Source organism: Centruroides sculpturatus, unplaced genomic scaffold (assembly GCF_000671375.1).
Source record: "Centruroides sculpturatus isolate CEXI.00-Female unplaced genomic scaffold, Cexi_2.0 scaffold1096, whole genome shotgun sequence".
NCBI classification, from domain to species: Eukaryota; Metazoa; Arthropoda; class Arachnida; order Scorpiones; family Buthidae; genus Centruroides; species Centruroides sculpturatus.
Window position 1 is genome coordinate 108,424 of NW_019385525.1, and position 15,573 is coordinate 123,996.

Consider the following 15,573-nt stretch of genomic DNA (forward strand, 5'->3'; position numbering starts at 1 on the left):
TGTGAGACCCGAAAGGCCCCTGGGTCTAAATTAATATTTTATTATTTACGTTAAAATAATGTCACCAAATATTATTTCATTTTTGGTGAGAAAAATACTGTTTTAACGTGGGAAAAGGCAGATAACAGATGTTACTTCCTTTCACAGAAGAGAACATCCTCTGACTTTCCCTTATCTGGTTAAAATCCAGCTCAGATGGGAAATGGTTACCCCTCATTCATCCCCCCTTTCATCCGTTCTCACGAAAGAGTTACTGGCCGATGATTGGTCGGTATTCAGAAGATATAGAGGGAACTTGTCTGAATTCGGGGAGTTCAGCGACAGATCCGAAAGCGTCCAAACTCCACATACGTTTCCCTCCTGATGACCAACGTCCTTAGACGAGTCACATATGGAATAAGTCTAGAGTCTGCACGTAGGAAATATACTTTTATATTTGTGCACATAGTGATCTCCCATACGAAGAAGTAAATGGACTTGCCTACAGAGAAGAAGACGAACGACAACTAAACAGGTCGTATGTTTTATAACGTTTTGTGAGCTCTCTCTCTCGATAGCGAATAGGGTAGAATATAAGTTTAATTATCTCCTGAATTGTATATTAGTTGTAGTAGTTCTGTCTTTCGTTTATCCACTCTTTGTATGATTTAAATTTTTGTTCTATTAAATTTATTATTTCGTTTTAATTAAGAATGTCTTTTAATTGCGTGACCGGATCAGATCTCTTACGCATGTTAATCCACGTATAATAAGATTGATTAACTAGTGTCGGGACCCTGACAATTTGGGATAAAGACCTCACAGTCTTGAATCCCCTTTTCTTAAAATTACCGCCCTCCTATAAAACGTTACGAGAGCCGATCTCACGATCACGCGCCGTAAGTGTCGTAGACTAAGATCATGTCCTGGCTGATCTCACATTGTAAAGGAGTTGCATATTCAAGAAGGTTGAAAAACACTGGTCTATACTGATCTTTTCCTTTTTCCTGTGCATGCATTTGTAAGTGTGTGTGCAATTTGTTCTCTCACATTGTTGTCTATATTGTATATATACACATTGATAACAATATAAAATGACAATTTAATAAGTTTATGTAAATTAATCAATCAGTTATCCTTTCAGGATTCACAGGTTAAGTGATCATATCAAAGATACATTTAAATTTGAGATTGTTGAAATATAATGAGCTTTTTGAAACACTCCACATATATAAAAAATGCTAATATAATTTATAGCAATTCATCTTATAAATAAAAATATTCAAAAAAGGTGTAAGGAACCAAGTCCGAGCTTTATTTTTATTTTACTTTTATTTTGCTTTTATTATATTTTTGTTTGGGGCTTGTGTTTAGTTAGGACGAAGGTTTCCTCACCCATCACCCCAGAACGTTCAAAACGAGAAGATAAGAGATTAACCAACTCACCGACGACGAAACAACAGCACCATAGCTAGCATTCGCACTCACGTGCATGCCCGAGCGGCAGAATTGTAAGTCCGCACTGAAGGGGGGGACACCCCAATAGACTTTCTAGGAACTTGTGTAACCTTCAACTAAACATCCCGATAATTGTTAAAGAAATGTTGTAAAAGGTTAAAGTATTGTCGAGAAATAAGCTACCAGATAATGAAGAGAAAACAAGAATGTTACGTGTAGATATGTAAATGAGGGGAGTGTCTCAATTAGAACTGTGACGTCACCTCAGACTATAAGTACAGTAGCTCAAGTGAAGACAGACGAGGTGAGCTCCTGAACCGAAAGCGTTGGTCTGCTGGTAGCAGTGACCAAGGTGTCGAATAGGAAATCCTAGTAGGAGATTGAAGGTTCGAGTTTGATGAGTTGAAAAGAGGAAAGTCTTGAGTAGAGGAAAAGGTTCCGAGTATTAATTGAGGTGACGGTTAGGATTGATAATTATAAGAGAATTTATATCTAAGTTAAGAGTTGAATTTTGTTTTGTCGGAATTCCAAGGGAAATAGTTCTAAGTTAGAATAAGACTTAAGTTTGTCGGGTTGATTGTGATTTGATTTTTTATTTAATAAATTTGTTGTTTGTTTATAAAACTTGTACATAGTATTTGTTAGACTTGATTAAACATTTATTATTGAGAGTTTTTTTGGTGACTAACTTTGTCCTTAATTTATTTCGGTGCATGCTAAAAGTCCAGGCCTGGCAACTAATAAATGCGAACCCGCGTAAAGTACCCGTTAGGTCCCGGCTCTTTAAGAAAAATTCATTGTAGAGCAACAAACTAAATATAGTACTTTACAAAGTTTAAGGTATATTAATTCATTGTATTATTAAAATATTTACCTGAGATAAGACTGCTTTGATTTTGATTCTTTTCCACAATATCTTTATTTTGAGATGAAACAAATGATGAACTATTGTTATCTTTTACTGGTGAAATAAAACCATTAAAGCTGTAATAATATAAATTGAAAATAAACATTTTCTTAAAATATATGACTTTACAAAACATTTTCTTATATGAAATAACTTCTAATCATTATTATTTTTCATTTCATTTATAATAAATTAATTAAATTATTTTGAGAAATATAATAAATTATTATAGAAATAACAATTTTAAAACAGTAAATATAACACTGATATTCTAATAGAGTGTATTAATTTAATTTATTTAGTTAATAGTATCATTAACTAAACAAATTTTTTGATAATTTTATATTTTAAAATATTAAAATATAAAATTAGTTGTTAAAATAGACAAGGCAACTAAAATTTATTTTCATTCTCTATAGGCTATAATAAGCTTATCGCTGAAATTATTCTATAAATAAGAAACAAATTAAAATTGCATAACTTAAGAGAAATTTAAAATAATAAATTATGTAAATTTTCATTATCTTTACATTTTGATTTATAAATTGTTCTGTTCTTTAGTTATAATTTATTCAAACTTTTCCTCATCATAAAAAAGAAAATAACAGAATATTCTAAATAAAGCAAGATGAAGCGATGAATCAGAACTATTTTTAGAAGAGGAAAGAAACACTTTTTCTCTATAACTAAAGCCAAACCTCATTTTTCCATGCTTGTTTATGCTTCTTTTAAATATATGGTTTCAAATAGTTAAAATCAAAATCAATCATCAAGGATTATAATCCAAAAATCAGATAGTGTTTTGTGGATGGCTACAGATAATGTTACAATTGACAGAATTCTCATCACAATATTTTAGTTTGTAGAAACAGAACTAAATAGAAAATTAATTTGAATGGGTTTTACTAATTTTCCCATTGTTTCTATTGTCTGGCAATGGGAAAATAAAGCTTAAAAGTGATTCATTTTTTGTCAACATTCACACTTTCACATGTTCCGAAATGAACTATTAGATAAGCAACAATATTTTTACTTATGTAATCACAAGCACTTACTTCATAGTTTCATGACAATGGATGAACAAAGACTGAACCATCCATCAAATTCTGATAAAACATGAAATCATCATATTACCATGCTCTCTAGAATTGTTATCTGATGGCTTTTCTCCTTATGAATTAAACAAGCATTGAAAGGTGACATTCAAGCCATTGAAGAAATTGTAACAGAGCATTTTCTAGAAAGTGCTTCTTAAAGCTGCTTCAACAATCTTATGAAATCACTTAAAGACGTATCAATACAGAAAAAAATTATTTGAAAGATAATCATTAGCAACAATTATTTCATATAATGTATTGATTTTTATGCTATTTTTATAAATTTAACAGTCTCAGAACTTTTCTAAATGTGGAATATATATTTAATAAAAATAAAATTTAATACATTTGGCTATTTTTTAGGTATTTTAATGTTTTTCTCCCCTTCTCTTAATATTTTTTTTATTTGAAACAATACTATTATAGTTATCTACAAACTATTTATTCCATGTTATTTCTAGTGAAACAAATACTTTCTTACCTTGTATTAAGATTAATTCTTGGAGCATTTGATGGAAATTTATTGATTGTTGATGCATTATTTAAATTGGCTGGAGTTGATGTTAAATTTTGTTTATTTTGCATAAAATTATTTGAAACTAAGCAAAAATTAAACAATAATTATATTAATTTAAATGTACTTTAAAATTTATAAAATATACATACTATTTATTTTTCTTTTTCCCTCAATAGGAATTGGTTCTGGAGGACTAATCACACTTGGTACATCAGAAGTATTCACAATATGAAAAGGACAGAGATATCCCTTCGTAGATAATAAGAATAAAATTGGCATAGGAGGAAAGGATTCCTTTTCATCTAAAAGTATTTTCATTTTTTATTTTATATCATTTTAATCTTATAAAAATCAAAAATAACTTTTTCATTTATCCTAATCAATTAATCATATTTCTCATTTTTTTCATATATTTCCCCCATATATAATTAAATTTCAAAACATTTAGTGAATTATTTAAATGTGTAGATTTTATTCAAAAATTATATGAAATAAATTTTAAATAAAAAAATTCATAAAAAGTTTGACTTAAGAAATAACTAATCTTTTAATTTAAAAAGAAACTACATTTTTAAAAATTAAATTCAATGATAAAAATTTAAAAATACTTACTAATAACAATTGGTTTTTGTGAACAATTAATCACAGACATTCCCATGGGATAAGTTTCCTGATTTTTTATCAGGGGAAGATCAGCTCTCAAAGTTTCTTCAAGTATCCATTGTTCCCAAATTGGCTGAAATATATTATATAAATATATGAACTGTAAAACTCTACACAGGAAACAGCTGGTTAAATCAGACTGGAAAATCTTTAAATATCTCCCCCCCCAAAAATCTTAAAATCTAAGATTAACAAAATAGAACTACACAAATAAAAGTTCAATGAATATACAGTGGGTGATCGGTTAACGAACATAATCTGTTCCAAGACTTCATTCATTATCCGAATTGTTTGTTAACTGATTATCGATTTACCATATGTTTTTATGGGAATTTAATTAATTCATTCTGAAAACTCCAAAAAATAAATAATATATATACTTTCTTACTACGTTTATTTATATGTAATAATAAAAACACACATATACACAGTCTTGCATTTTTATTAGTCATGTTTTTTCCATTTGAAAGGGTTAAAGAATCTGTCTAATGTTGATTGCTTTTCTCTCTTCTTTAGGATTTTTCAGAAGTAATTAATAGCATTGTAATTGTAGAGATCCCTAAGCCTATTAACCTCAACCTGGTTTGGATGCCATTCTAAGACCATTGTTCTGACAGCCTCCCACTTCTTCAAAAGATCTTTAATAGCAGATATCGACATTAATCCTCTTTTTCAAAAGAAAACATATGGTTGCTGAGTTTCTTGGTGTTCTTCATTCAAGAGTTCTTGGCATTCTTCTGTCGTCAGATCAGTTTCAGGTTCCATTATGAACTCTTCAATGTTCTTTATTTCTCAGATATGATTTTTGTTATTCCTTAAGCTGGTTGAATCTTCTTGATTATACTGTATCTTTCTTAGATAAATTGAACTGTGGCCTACAGTAGACCTGTCAAGCCTACTGCTCAGCAACATCAGACATTATCCGTCCACTCTCTACCTTTGCTATTATACTCTCACCTTTCGAAAATAAAAATCCATGCAAAACTTAACGAGTGACTGCCCAACAGTCTTGCAAATACTATAAAATAATTTTTTCTGTCAGAAAAATAAAAGACTGGAATTACAAGGATGCGTTTCAAAGTTTGGAGGAATACTATCCAATCAGTATATACTGGGTTGGGCATCGATGTTGACGGCTCCTGCACTCCAAAAAGTTTCAAACTGTTGCCTGAAGACAAGAGAAGACCAATCAGTATTCATTATTTTACATCGCTTCTTCTTGTGTTTGTTCTGTCAGATGTTCATTGTCTGAATATAAAAATCTTTTGCGAAAGTGTTCATTACCCGATTTGTTTGTTAACTGAACTGTTTGTTAACCAATCACCCATTGTACTTTATAGGTGTTAATACAAGTATAATTGAAAAAAACAGCAAACCTCAAGCACTTTTGAGTATATCACATCAGGAAGATTTAATCAACAGATCAGTTACTGATTTGTTGCTCAAGATTACAAAATTCTTAAAATTAATATATGACATAAACAGAAAACAATCATAAAAGAGAAGAACAGTTTGGACTTTTGAAAAAAGCCACCAGAAATATATTAGTGTGCAACTGCATGTGATAGCAGTGATTTTCTGCACTTGCTAATATTTTTGTGGTAATTTTTCATCAAATTGACTTACTTAGCTGCACTTCTATAATATCCTCAAGTTACATGCTATTCATCTGACTGTGTAAAAATTTCAGTTGAAAAAATTTTCCCCATTTATCACAGGCCCTCAAAAAACCACTATGGAAATTTGTCACCTTACACATGTTCTTGTGTATAATTTTTTTGCATAACTGCCTGTGTGAGGTAGCCATTTTCTACTCTGGCATAATTGAACTTTAAATTATAATATTGCTACTTGAATGGACATGGAGAATTAAAGACTACATTAAAAAAAATAACATAAATTTTCATTTTCAAAAACTAATTCCAAAAATTTTTAATTTAACAAACATTTATTATAGGAAACAAATTAATTTCATATATAAATTTGATAAGAAAATTTATTAAGCATTATTCAAAATACTTTATCAAAAGTTCCTTAGAAACTGCTTAACTCAATACAAATATTTAAATCATCATTTATTAAATTACAGTACTTTCTTGCTAATCAAGCTCATAATAACTTGGCATACACCCCAGTGTGATCTCTTATGTAATTCCATTACCACAAAAATGTTAGTCATGCCATACATTGTTTTCCTGCTTACTTTGATTTAATTTCTGCGTAGACTATTGCATATCAGCATGCCTTATTATTTGTTCACCTGCCTCTGAAAAGAATCAGTACCCAAGCGTAACAAGTCACGTCATTCATCACCTTTAGGCCTATATCTTCTCATTGATCTGATACTCTCGCTAATCTGACACCATTCTCATGCAAGGAATAGATGAATTAGCAAGAATATAGTGTACTTATGAGTAATGCCTTCTTTACAACCAATTTCTAATCAAAATAAGTTCTAATCAAAATATTATCTGAGAAATAAAGAACATTGAAGAGCTCATAATGGAACCTGAAACTGATCTGACAACATCGCACAAAATAATTGATAAAATTAAAAAACTGAAAACATTATTTAACAATTATTATTATTATTATTATTTAGATTAGAAAAACTAAAATTTTTTATTTTAACATACAGGGTGTCCTGTATAAAGTCAGGCCTATTCACTGAAAAAACTTGAACTTATTTAGATTTTAAAAAATAATCATGAAAAATAAAGTTACAATATATTCAAACAGAAACTACAAGAAAATTAAAGAACACTATTATAAAAAAGAATAAATAAATTTTATATTTAAATCAAGTTCAAATTTCATTAAAAATGTAATAAAAACAATAATGACATGAATCATAAACAAATATCACTTTAGGTATTAACATTTGAGTTTTCAAAATAAGTATATGCATATTATTACAATATAGATTAAGCTTATGGAAATTTTACATTTTTAATATTAGATTACCTTATTATCATTTTTCAATCCCAAAACTCCTGTTTCTATTGAATTGCTTGATGTACAAATCAATATATTCCTAATATAAAGTAAGAAAAACGTTAGCATTTGAAACATTAATTATTCAAAAAATATATAAAAGAGAAAAATAAAATTTTATGTCATTCTTTTTCTCATATAACAAAAATATTTTCATAATTTTTGATGAAGAGAAAAGACTGTTGCATCAATTTAACAAATAAATTCTTTTGTATTCAAAAATCAAATTAAATAATTTACCAAAATCCGTACAAATTCCTTTATCAGTTAAGTACTATTTAATTTTTTATTAAAGCTACATAAATAAAATTAACAGTCCAACAATTTAAAAAAATATATATGTTTGGATTTTACTGAAGTTTATTTTTATATTCTAAAGAACAGTTTTGGCAGCTGTTGCTTCCTTTAAATTCCAATTGTAAGAATTCAAAATAACTTTTTTTCAAATTAAACTAATCAGTTAAGCTGGAACAAGTTACATGAAATATTTTTTGCACAAATTACATAAATAATAAAAATAAAGTAAATAAAATGTAAGTTAAAAAAAAATTCAAAAATATCATTAGATAGATAATGTATAAGTGTGCATTATCTAACACTATATAATTGCTTCTTGGTGTAACATTGGAAAGAGTCTAGTCTTTTGACCGTTCTTTAATTATAAAGTTTATTTATTTTCTGTTCTTTCAATCCAGAATATGTTTCCATATATTAAATATCATTAATTGTATTGTTCACATTAACAGTTCAATAGATTTATATATGGTTATTGAAAAGATTGCAATTGCTGATTTTTAATGTTTACTTAATATCTAAAAACATGTTACAAACCAAAAACTTCAGAAAATAATTTTATAATTTAATTATAACAGAATAGTTATACTTGATACATATTCTAACTTTCACATCAAGAATTAATTAATTATATAGTATTAGATAATATATGTTTATACAATATCTATTCTATAGTTTATTTTGAATCTAGATTCTTTTACACTTATTTTTTATGTTTTATATTTACTATTTATATATTTACATAAAACATTTTTGTCAAATTTTTATATAATTTAGTTGAAAAATTTCATGTCAAATGTCAAAGCATAACTGATCATTTAAACAAATTGAAAGTTTGACTAAATTTGAAAATTTTATTTTGAATTCTTAGAATTTGAATCTGAAAAAGGCATCATCAGCTACTAAAAATACTTGTTCTTTCCATTTAAAAGTCTCAGAATAGAAAAAAGGTAAGTGTATTTTTTTAAACTGCTCCTTAAGAGTGTCGTCTCCATTTTTTTTCTTAGGAATTTAAATACTTTGGGGTATTTTATTTTCAAATTTCACATGAATATCAATATAACACATCAATTAATTAAAAAAAACATTTTGTAAAATTAAGAATTTATTCAGTATTTATCTCAACAATAAATACTGAATAAATATTTCTTAACTGAAACTGATTTTTGGTGAGAAAAATTGATACCATGTTTTGGACTTTTAAAAATAATGAATGTAAATTTAAAAATTTTCAATATTCAATAATACATCTAAAACATTTCAATTCAAAAGCCTTAATTGTATTCTGGTGAGATTTTAATTTGAAATAAAAATTTTTTGAGAATTTATTTCTAATAAAAATAAAGAGAACTTTTTGTCATAATGCCCTTATGTCATGTTGTCATAGTTTGTTACGTGATCATATAAAGATTGCCATGTATATAATAGTTTTTATATTTATATAATATAAATATAAAAACAACTATCTTGCTTATATTTATATTCTTTAAGTGTTTACTTTTTATTTTTATATTTTTGGTACCTCTATTTACTTTATACATTTTTATATATTTCGAGAATTTATTTCATTTAATTTTTCAAAAAATGTCATTGTTCTATTCAATCATTCCATCATCAAATATACAGATCTGAAGATGATCTCCTTTCGTAGATCAAAAACATTAATTTAAAATTTTTATTTCAAATTAAATTCTCACTGGAATACAATTAAGGCTTTTGGACTGAAGTGTTTATATTATTCCAGTCTACCAATTGGTGTTGAAAATACATCTAAGAGGAAAAAAATAAAAGAATTGAGATATCTATAGAATATTCTAACATTTTAAGAACTAAATTTAGAAATTCCTCTAAAAGTTTTCTTTTATGTTATATCATTATTGCAGTTAACAATTATAAAACATGTATAAATTTGAGATAGTAAGCCCATTTAGATAGTAAGTTATAATTACATAAAATTAGCAAAAGAAAAATCTAGTTTTGAAAATAAATTTATATTAATCTTAAAAAGAACTAAACATACCAAATCTGTTGATGATACATCCAATAACGAGGACTTCGTAAATCAGTGCTGCCACAACATACTTCATAATAATTAATATAGGATACATTTTCACCTTTCTAAATAAGTAAAAAAATAAATACAAATATATTTTTTACAATTACAGTAGAGCATTGATTATCTGAAAGTCAATCATCCGAAAGAATTCCAGTCGGCAAATTTAAATTTTTGCCAGTGCTGTGGCGCTGCAATCTTTGGCTATGTCTTCGGCTACTCAAATATTTTACGTTTTTGATACTAAATTAACTTCTGAAGTATAATTTTTTATTGTTTTTATATTTTTCAATATATTTATTTTGTTTGTACAAAATAAAGAAATAATTTTTAACGATACAATAGCCTTAGTTAGGCCTAACATCGACGAAAATTCAACGCGAAGTGACACGCAACGGAGAAAAATGTCAACATGGGATAAATTAATATATTTTTTCATACATAATCGGTTATCATCGATAAACATCGTAAAACATCGATCTTCCGAACAACCCCAGTCCCCAATTGATTCGGATAATCGACGCTCTACTGTATATAAATGAAAAAAAAAACATTATAACTATATAAGCCTCTAATAATAATAATAATAATAATATCACATAATAAAATTTCAAACAATAGAAATATCTCACTTTGTAGAAAAATCTGTAAAATGCTAATTAAAAATATATACATAAGCATGTTCATAATCTATTCTAATTGTACTAATCTAATTACAGAATTCTACTAGTTTATGCACAACTCCTTCTATCCGTTTTCTTAAAATAGCACTCTTCTATCAATATCATCTTCACATGTTTTAATTTTTCAAAAAATTAATTTCTTGACAATTATAATAGCATTCTGCCTGTCAAAATCATAAACATTATCATCTAATTCCTATCATATTATATTTCCAATCGCTAAAATCAATTGAATATAAATTGATATATTTCATTCCTAAATATTTTAATTTATTTTGAAGTATCAATAGAAAAAAAATCATTGAGATCAAGAATATAAAGAAAAAACAGCTATGCCACCATACTATGTGAAACTATGTTTATAGACATGTTTATGTTTATAAAATTATATCAATTATATCAAATCTAATAATACAATAAAAATTAAGATATTTATGTATCTGTTAAAAAGTTTTGAAAGTTTAAAGCTTTAAATTTCTGATAAAGAATCTAGTAGAATAAGTTACTAATAAGATTTAAATATATTTTAAAAAATTAGTAAAAGAATTCTTACAAGAATTATAAACAGGAATAAAATGGAAAAAGCTTTTAACTTTGAAAAGTTATAAGAAGCCTCCAAACTCTAAGAAGGATCCATATTTGGATTTGGATTTACCAGGAGTCTACAAAATTCTTATACAAGCTGATGATAAAATACTTCACTTTACAAATGCTATAAACTACTACTTAAAGGGCTAATACTAATGGAGTACAAAAGTGATATCATTAATAAAAAAAAATAGTTAGTTTTTTTCCTTCTATTAAATCAATAAGAAATGATTTGGCATTCAGTGAAACTTGTAAGAAGAGTAGAAAATTCTGCAAAATTATTTCCTTGTGAAACACTTCTTAAGTCAACAAACAAAATCAACTGGTCAACTTTTATTTTTAACAGTATTTTTGTAATCATATTTTTATTATTTCACTGTTGTAGTTTACATTAGCTATATATTATCCATAGAACAGAGTTTTTTTTTTTTAATTCAAATTTTTTCACTTTATTCTTCATTCTGTTCAATTTGACTAAGAAAGAGGCTATCTGTGGCCAAAAATGCTATAAAAATGTTCTTTAGCATTGCAGTATGTTTATCTTTCTAAATATTAAAAGATTCTACAAAGAATTTAAACAAATTTATTAATTTTAAACATGTGAAGCTGCTATATAAGATAATAAATTTTGTCTGTAATATGTGATACATACAGTAAAGTTCTGTTAGTTTATGACATTAGAAAAACATGAGCATTTACAAGACATTTACTGTTTACATTTATACCGAATCCATACAGGTAATTCCATCTGTGAACCCCTGATCAATTACAACATTATTCCCTGACCTATTAAGGTCTCTGCATTTTCCCTTTCCATTACATGATATTTGGCCAAGTCTATTTAAGCCCATTTTGTATACAAGTAAATAAATTTTTTTTTATTAAAAAAACCTTTATTCACAAAAAATGAAAAACTTCACATAAAACTATGTCATATAAAAAATTTCATGATTTTATTTAAATTAATTCATAAATTTTATTTAAATAAGAAAAAGACTCACATTATAAAATCAAAGTTTCTTAAAGCAAAGAAATGGGAAATTCAAAATAGTTTAAATGGAATAAATTGCACACTCCATGAGAGGAAAAAAATCCCTTCTTGTATACTATTTTTGGTTCCAGCACAGACCCATTTAAGGTCATTACATTTCTTCCCATCCCTTCCTGAAAATTATAATGGGAGTGGCAAAGTTTTGGTGAAAAAGTGGGTTGTTGTTGATGTTGTTTTTGAAAACAACTTTAACTCTATGGTGATATTTTGGTATACTTCTGAAAAATGTGGACTTCCAAAATTCCATGGGTCATCTGAAGATGAAAATTTGCAGTTAGAAAGAAGACAGATCATCAATCTGCCAAAATTGGCAGGGTTATTATCTCCACATACTGCATGTGGCCAGCAGTGAAAAATACAACAAATAAACAAATAAACATACTGTAAATGGATTGCATGAGGTTTGCCATGCAGTCCAAATGTCCTGTATACAATATTGTTAAGCTGACTGACAGTTCTTTGCCTCCCCCATGGCATCAACTGATTGCACAAGGTTAACCAGATGTCATGCAGGTCAAAAAAATTGGGAGGGTTGTGTACAGGGACACAATCATAATTGTTTAAGGCATGAATCTGTCTTTGTGTGTTATTAGAGGGAGGATAAGATGTATATGAATAAAGACTTGGTGGTTATCACAAGTCAATATCTATCGATTCAGGTGGTAGTACACTCAAAGTATTCCCATGAGTTAATGCACTTTGTTTTCTTATGCTCTTCTCCATAAAATCTGCATCATTTGACATTAGTCATTTTGGGTTTTTCTGATTCCTTTTAAATTTTTACTTTCAATGATTTACATTTCTTACATTTCTGTTTGTATTTCCTTTGCAATTTCTTAGACATTAAGAAAATTTTCTTCAATTCACAGTTATTGGCTGGTAACTTAATTCTATTTTATTGGTTATTATTGCTAAATAATATTGTAGATCTCATCATTCCGATACAAATCAACACCAATTTCAACACTCTATCTCTTCACAATCCAAAGTTTCACTGCCCAAATGCCTCATGGCATTGCCATTTTCAGTGTTCATGCACAACTGCTACTCCTCCCTGCACAGCTGAGCACACCCACTACCAATCATTTTAAATACAGACAATCCTTCTATCCAATAAAATTTAAATCATTAGGTTATCATTTATAGTTTACAAGATATAAGCAAGACAAATCTTGGTACTTTTTGGTCACTTCAATTTTCGTAGGCCCCCTATACCAGGGGTGGCAAACCTTTTTGAGTCCACATGCCATATAGTAAGCATACTTAACTTTAAAGATGTTTATACATGCCATAGTTTTAGACTTTGAAAAACAATATTTAAATAAATTAAACAAATATGCTTTAATTAGAATAAATGTAAAAAAGCTGATTGAAAAAAACATGGTTGGGTGATAAACTCAAAGGATGACTGAAAAAGACAAATGATAAATTGAAATCATATGATAAGTTATGTACCAATGATTTCTCCTTATGGGCCATAGGTTTACCACCCTTGCCCTATACTGAACTGAATTTAAAGCCATATTCAGATAAAAAAAAAAGTGAGAGTGAGAGATGGATTCCATGGTAATTGCAGATTCCCTGACTTTTCCTGACCTGTGATGCTAAAGATCTTATTCTCTGACTTTCCAGGTCTGTATGGACCCTGTTTATAAAACAAACTAAAAAGAGAATAAAAATGTATTTGGAGTATAGACAAGAAAACAAAATGAAGTTAAAAGAACTCAATAAATTAAAATTTAAATAAAACAAAATATCATTAAAGAATGAATCCTTAGACAGGTAAAAAAAGTTAATTACAATGTAATTAAAGTATATTAAATTTTATAAGAAAATAAAATTTTAGCAATTATTTTATTGGTATTAATATAACATTTAAATAAAAAATAAATTTTTTTTATTATATATTTGAATCATTTTATATCTCACTAAAAATATAAAAAAAATTAGTATTTATTAAAAATATATGATATAACAGATTCATTATTCACTGAAATCAAATTTTACTTAATATTTGCATTATTTTAAGACTTATTAATCTATATATATATATGTTATGGACAAAGTGATTAATACGGGCATTATGAATAATGCCCGGGCATTATGAATAATGACCAACAAAATCGGGCATTGTAATAAATTTCAATAATTTATCAAATTGACCGGTCATTATGAATACTGCTACCACCTAGTCGGACAAAGTGATAATAATACGTTGAGAAGTGATCATTCGGCATACGTTAGCCAATCAGAACTTACATCTTACTTGCTCATGCGTATTGCATTTAGTACCGAACTTTAAATTTATGTGACCAGTAGTTAATCTTTCTTCTTTGACAAAAGAACGATCATGAAGGAATCATTAAGTGATATGAATAATCGCTTCAACAACCGATTAAACGAGTTAAAAACCAAAAGTGCTGAAGAAGTAGCATATGGTCTTTTAGATATTTTTACAATTTGCAGTGCACCAAGTATTCTACAAAGCGATAATGGCAGAGAATTCGCCAATAATATCATCAAACAAATGTGTAATATACGGTCTGAGTTAAAAATGGTGCATGGAAAGCCCAGGCACTCACAAAGTCAGGACTCAGTAGAAAGATGTAATCAAAACGTAGAAAATATGCTTAGTTCTTGGTTGGAGATTAACAATACTAACAAATGGTCGGAAGGATTACGTTTTGTACTACTGATTAAAAATTGAGCGCATTATACTGGTATAAACTGCAGCCCCTATGAGGCCATGTTTGGAGCAAAGTTAAAAGTTGGACTAAAGAATTTTATACCCAACGAATCGTTGTTCAACGTCAATACGGAAGAGGATCTACAGAGACATTTTAAAACTATCAACGAAATAAGTCAAAGTTGCTCAAACTCTGAAAGTCCGGGTACCATCCAAGAAAACATTATGAAATATCATCTGATAATGCAACCCTTACATAGCAATATAACTGATGAAGTTCAAAGATCTACATCGTCTTCACGTGAAAAAATCTAAACCAGGATATTATTAGTATTACAAAATTGGTGAATGAAAAAGAAACAGTCCAAACAATTAATCCAAAAAAAGAAGAAAAAATAAGAAGTGTGTCTAAAACAAGGGCTTTGTTTAATCTTAAAAAGCAAGCAGAAAAAATGATTAATACATCAAATTCCAAATACACAGCAGCTATTGTTGGTGATACAGTAAGGATTCGTGTACCTGATGAAGATCAAGCCCGCAGTGATGGAAAAAATACTTTAGCTGTCGTTGTTGCGGTTAAAGATAAAAACCTTTACAAACTGG

General features: G+C 27.9%; 1 protein-coding gene across 3 annotated transcripts in view; it reads right to left on the minus strand.

Annotated features, from left to right (window-relative positions):
• Window positions 1-15,573, minus strand: part of LOC111639809 (nuclear pore complex protein 14-like) — a 63,245-nt gene that overhangs the window by 20,387 nt on the left and 27,285 nt on the right. For all 3 annotated transcript variants that reach the window (XM_023385758.1, XM_023385757.1, XM_023385756.1), the window contains exons 8-13: window positions 9,930-10,027; window positions 7,586-7,655; window positions 4,571-4,694; window positions 4,108-4,260; window positions 3,923-4,040; window positions 2,312-2,421 (exon numbers count right to left, since the gene is read on the minus strand). In XM_023385758.1, the coding sequence (XP_023241526.1) occupies window positions 2,312-2,421; window positions 3,923-4,040; window positions 4,108-4,260; window positions 4,571-4,694; window positions 7,586-7,655; window positions 9,930-10,027 (673 nt within the window). The remainder of the gene's footprint in view (window positions 1-2,311; window positions 2,422-3,922; window positions 4,041-4,107; window positions 4,261-4,570; window positions 4,695-7,585; window positions 7,656-9,929; window positions 10,028-15,573) is intronic.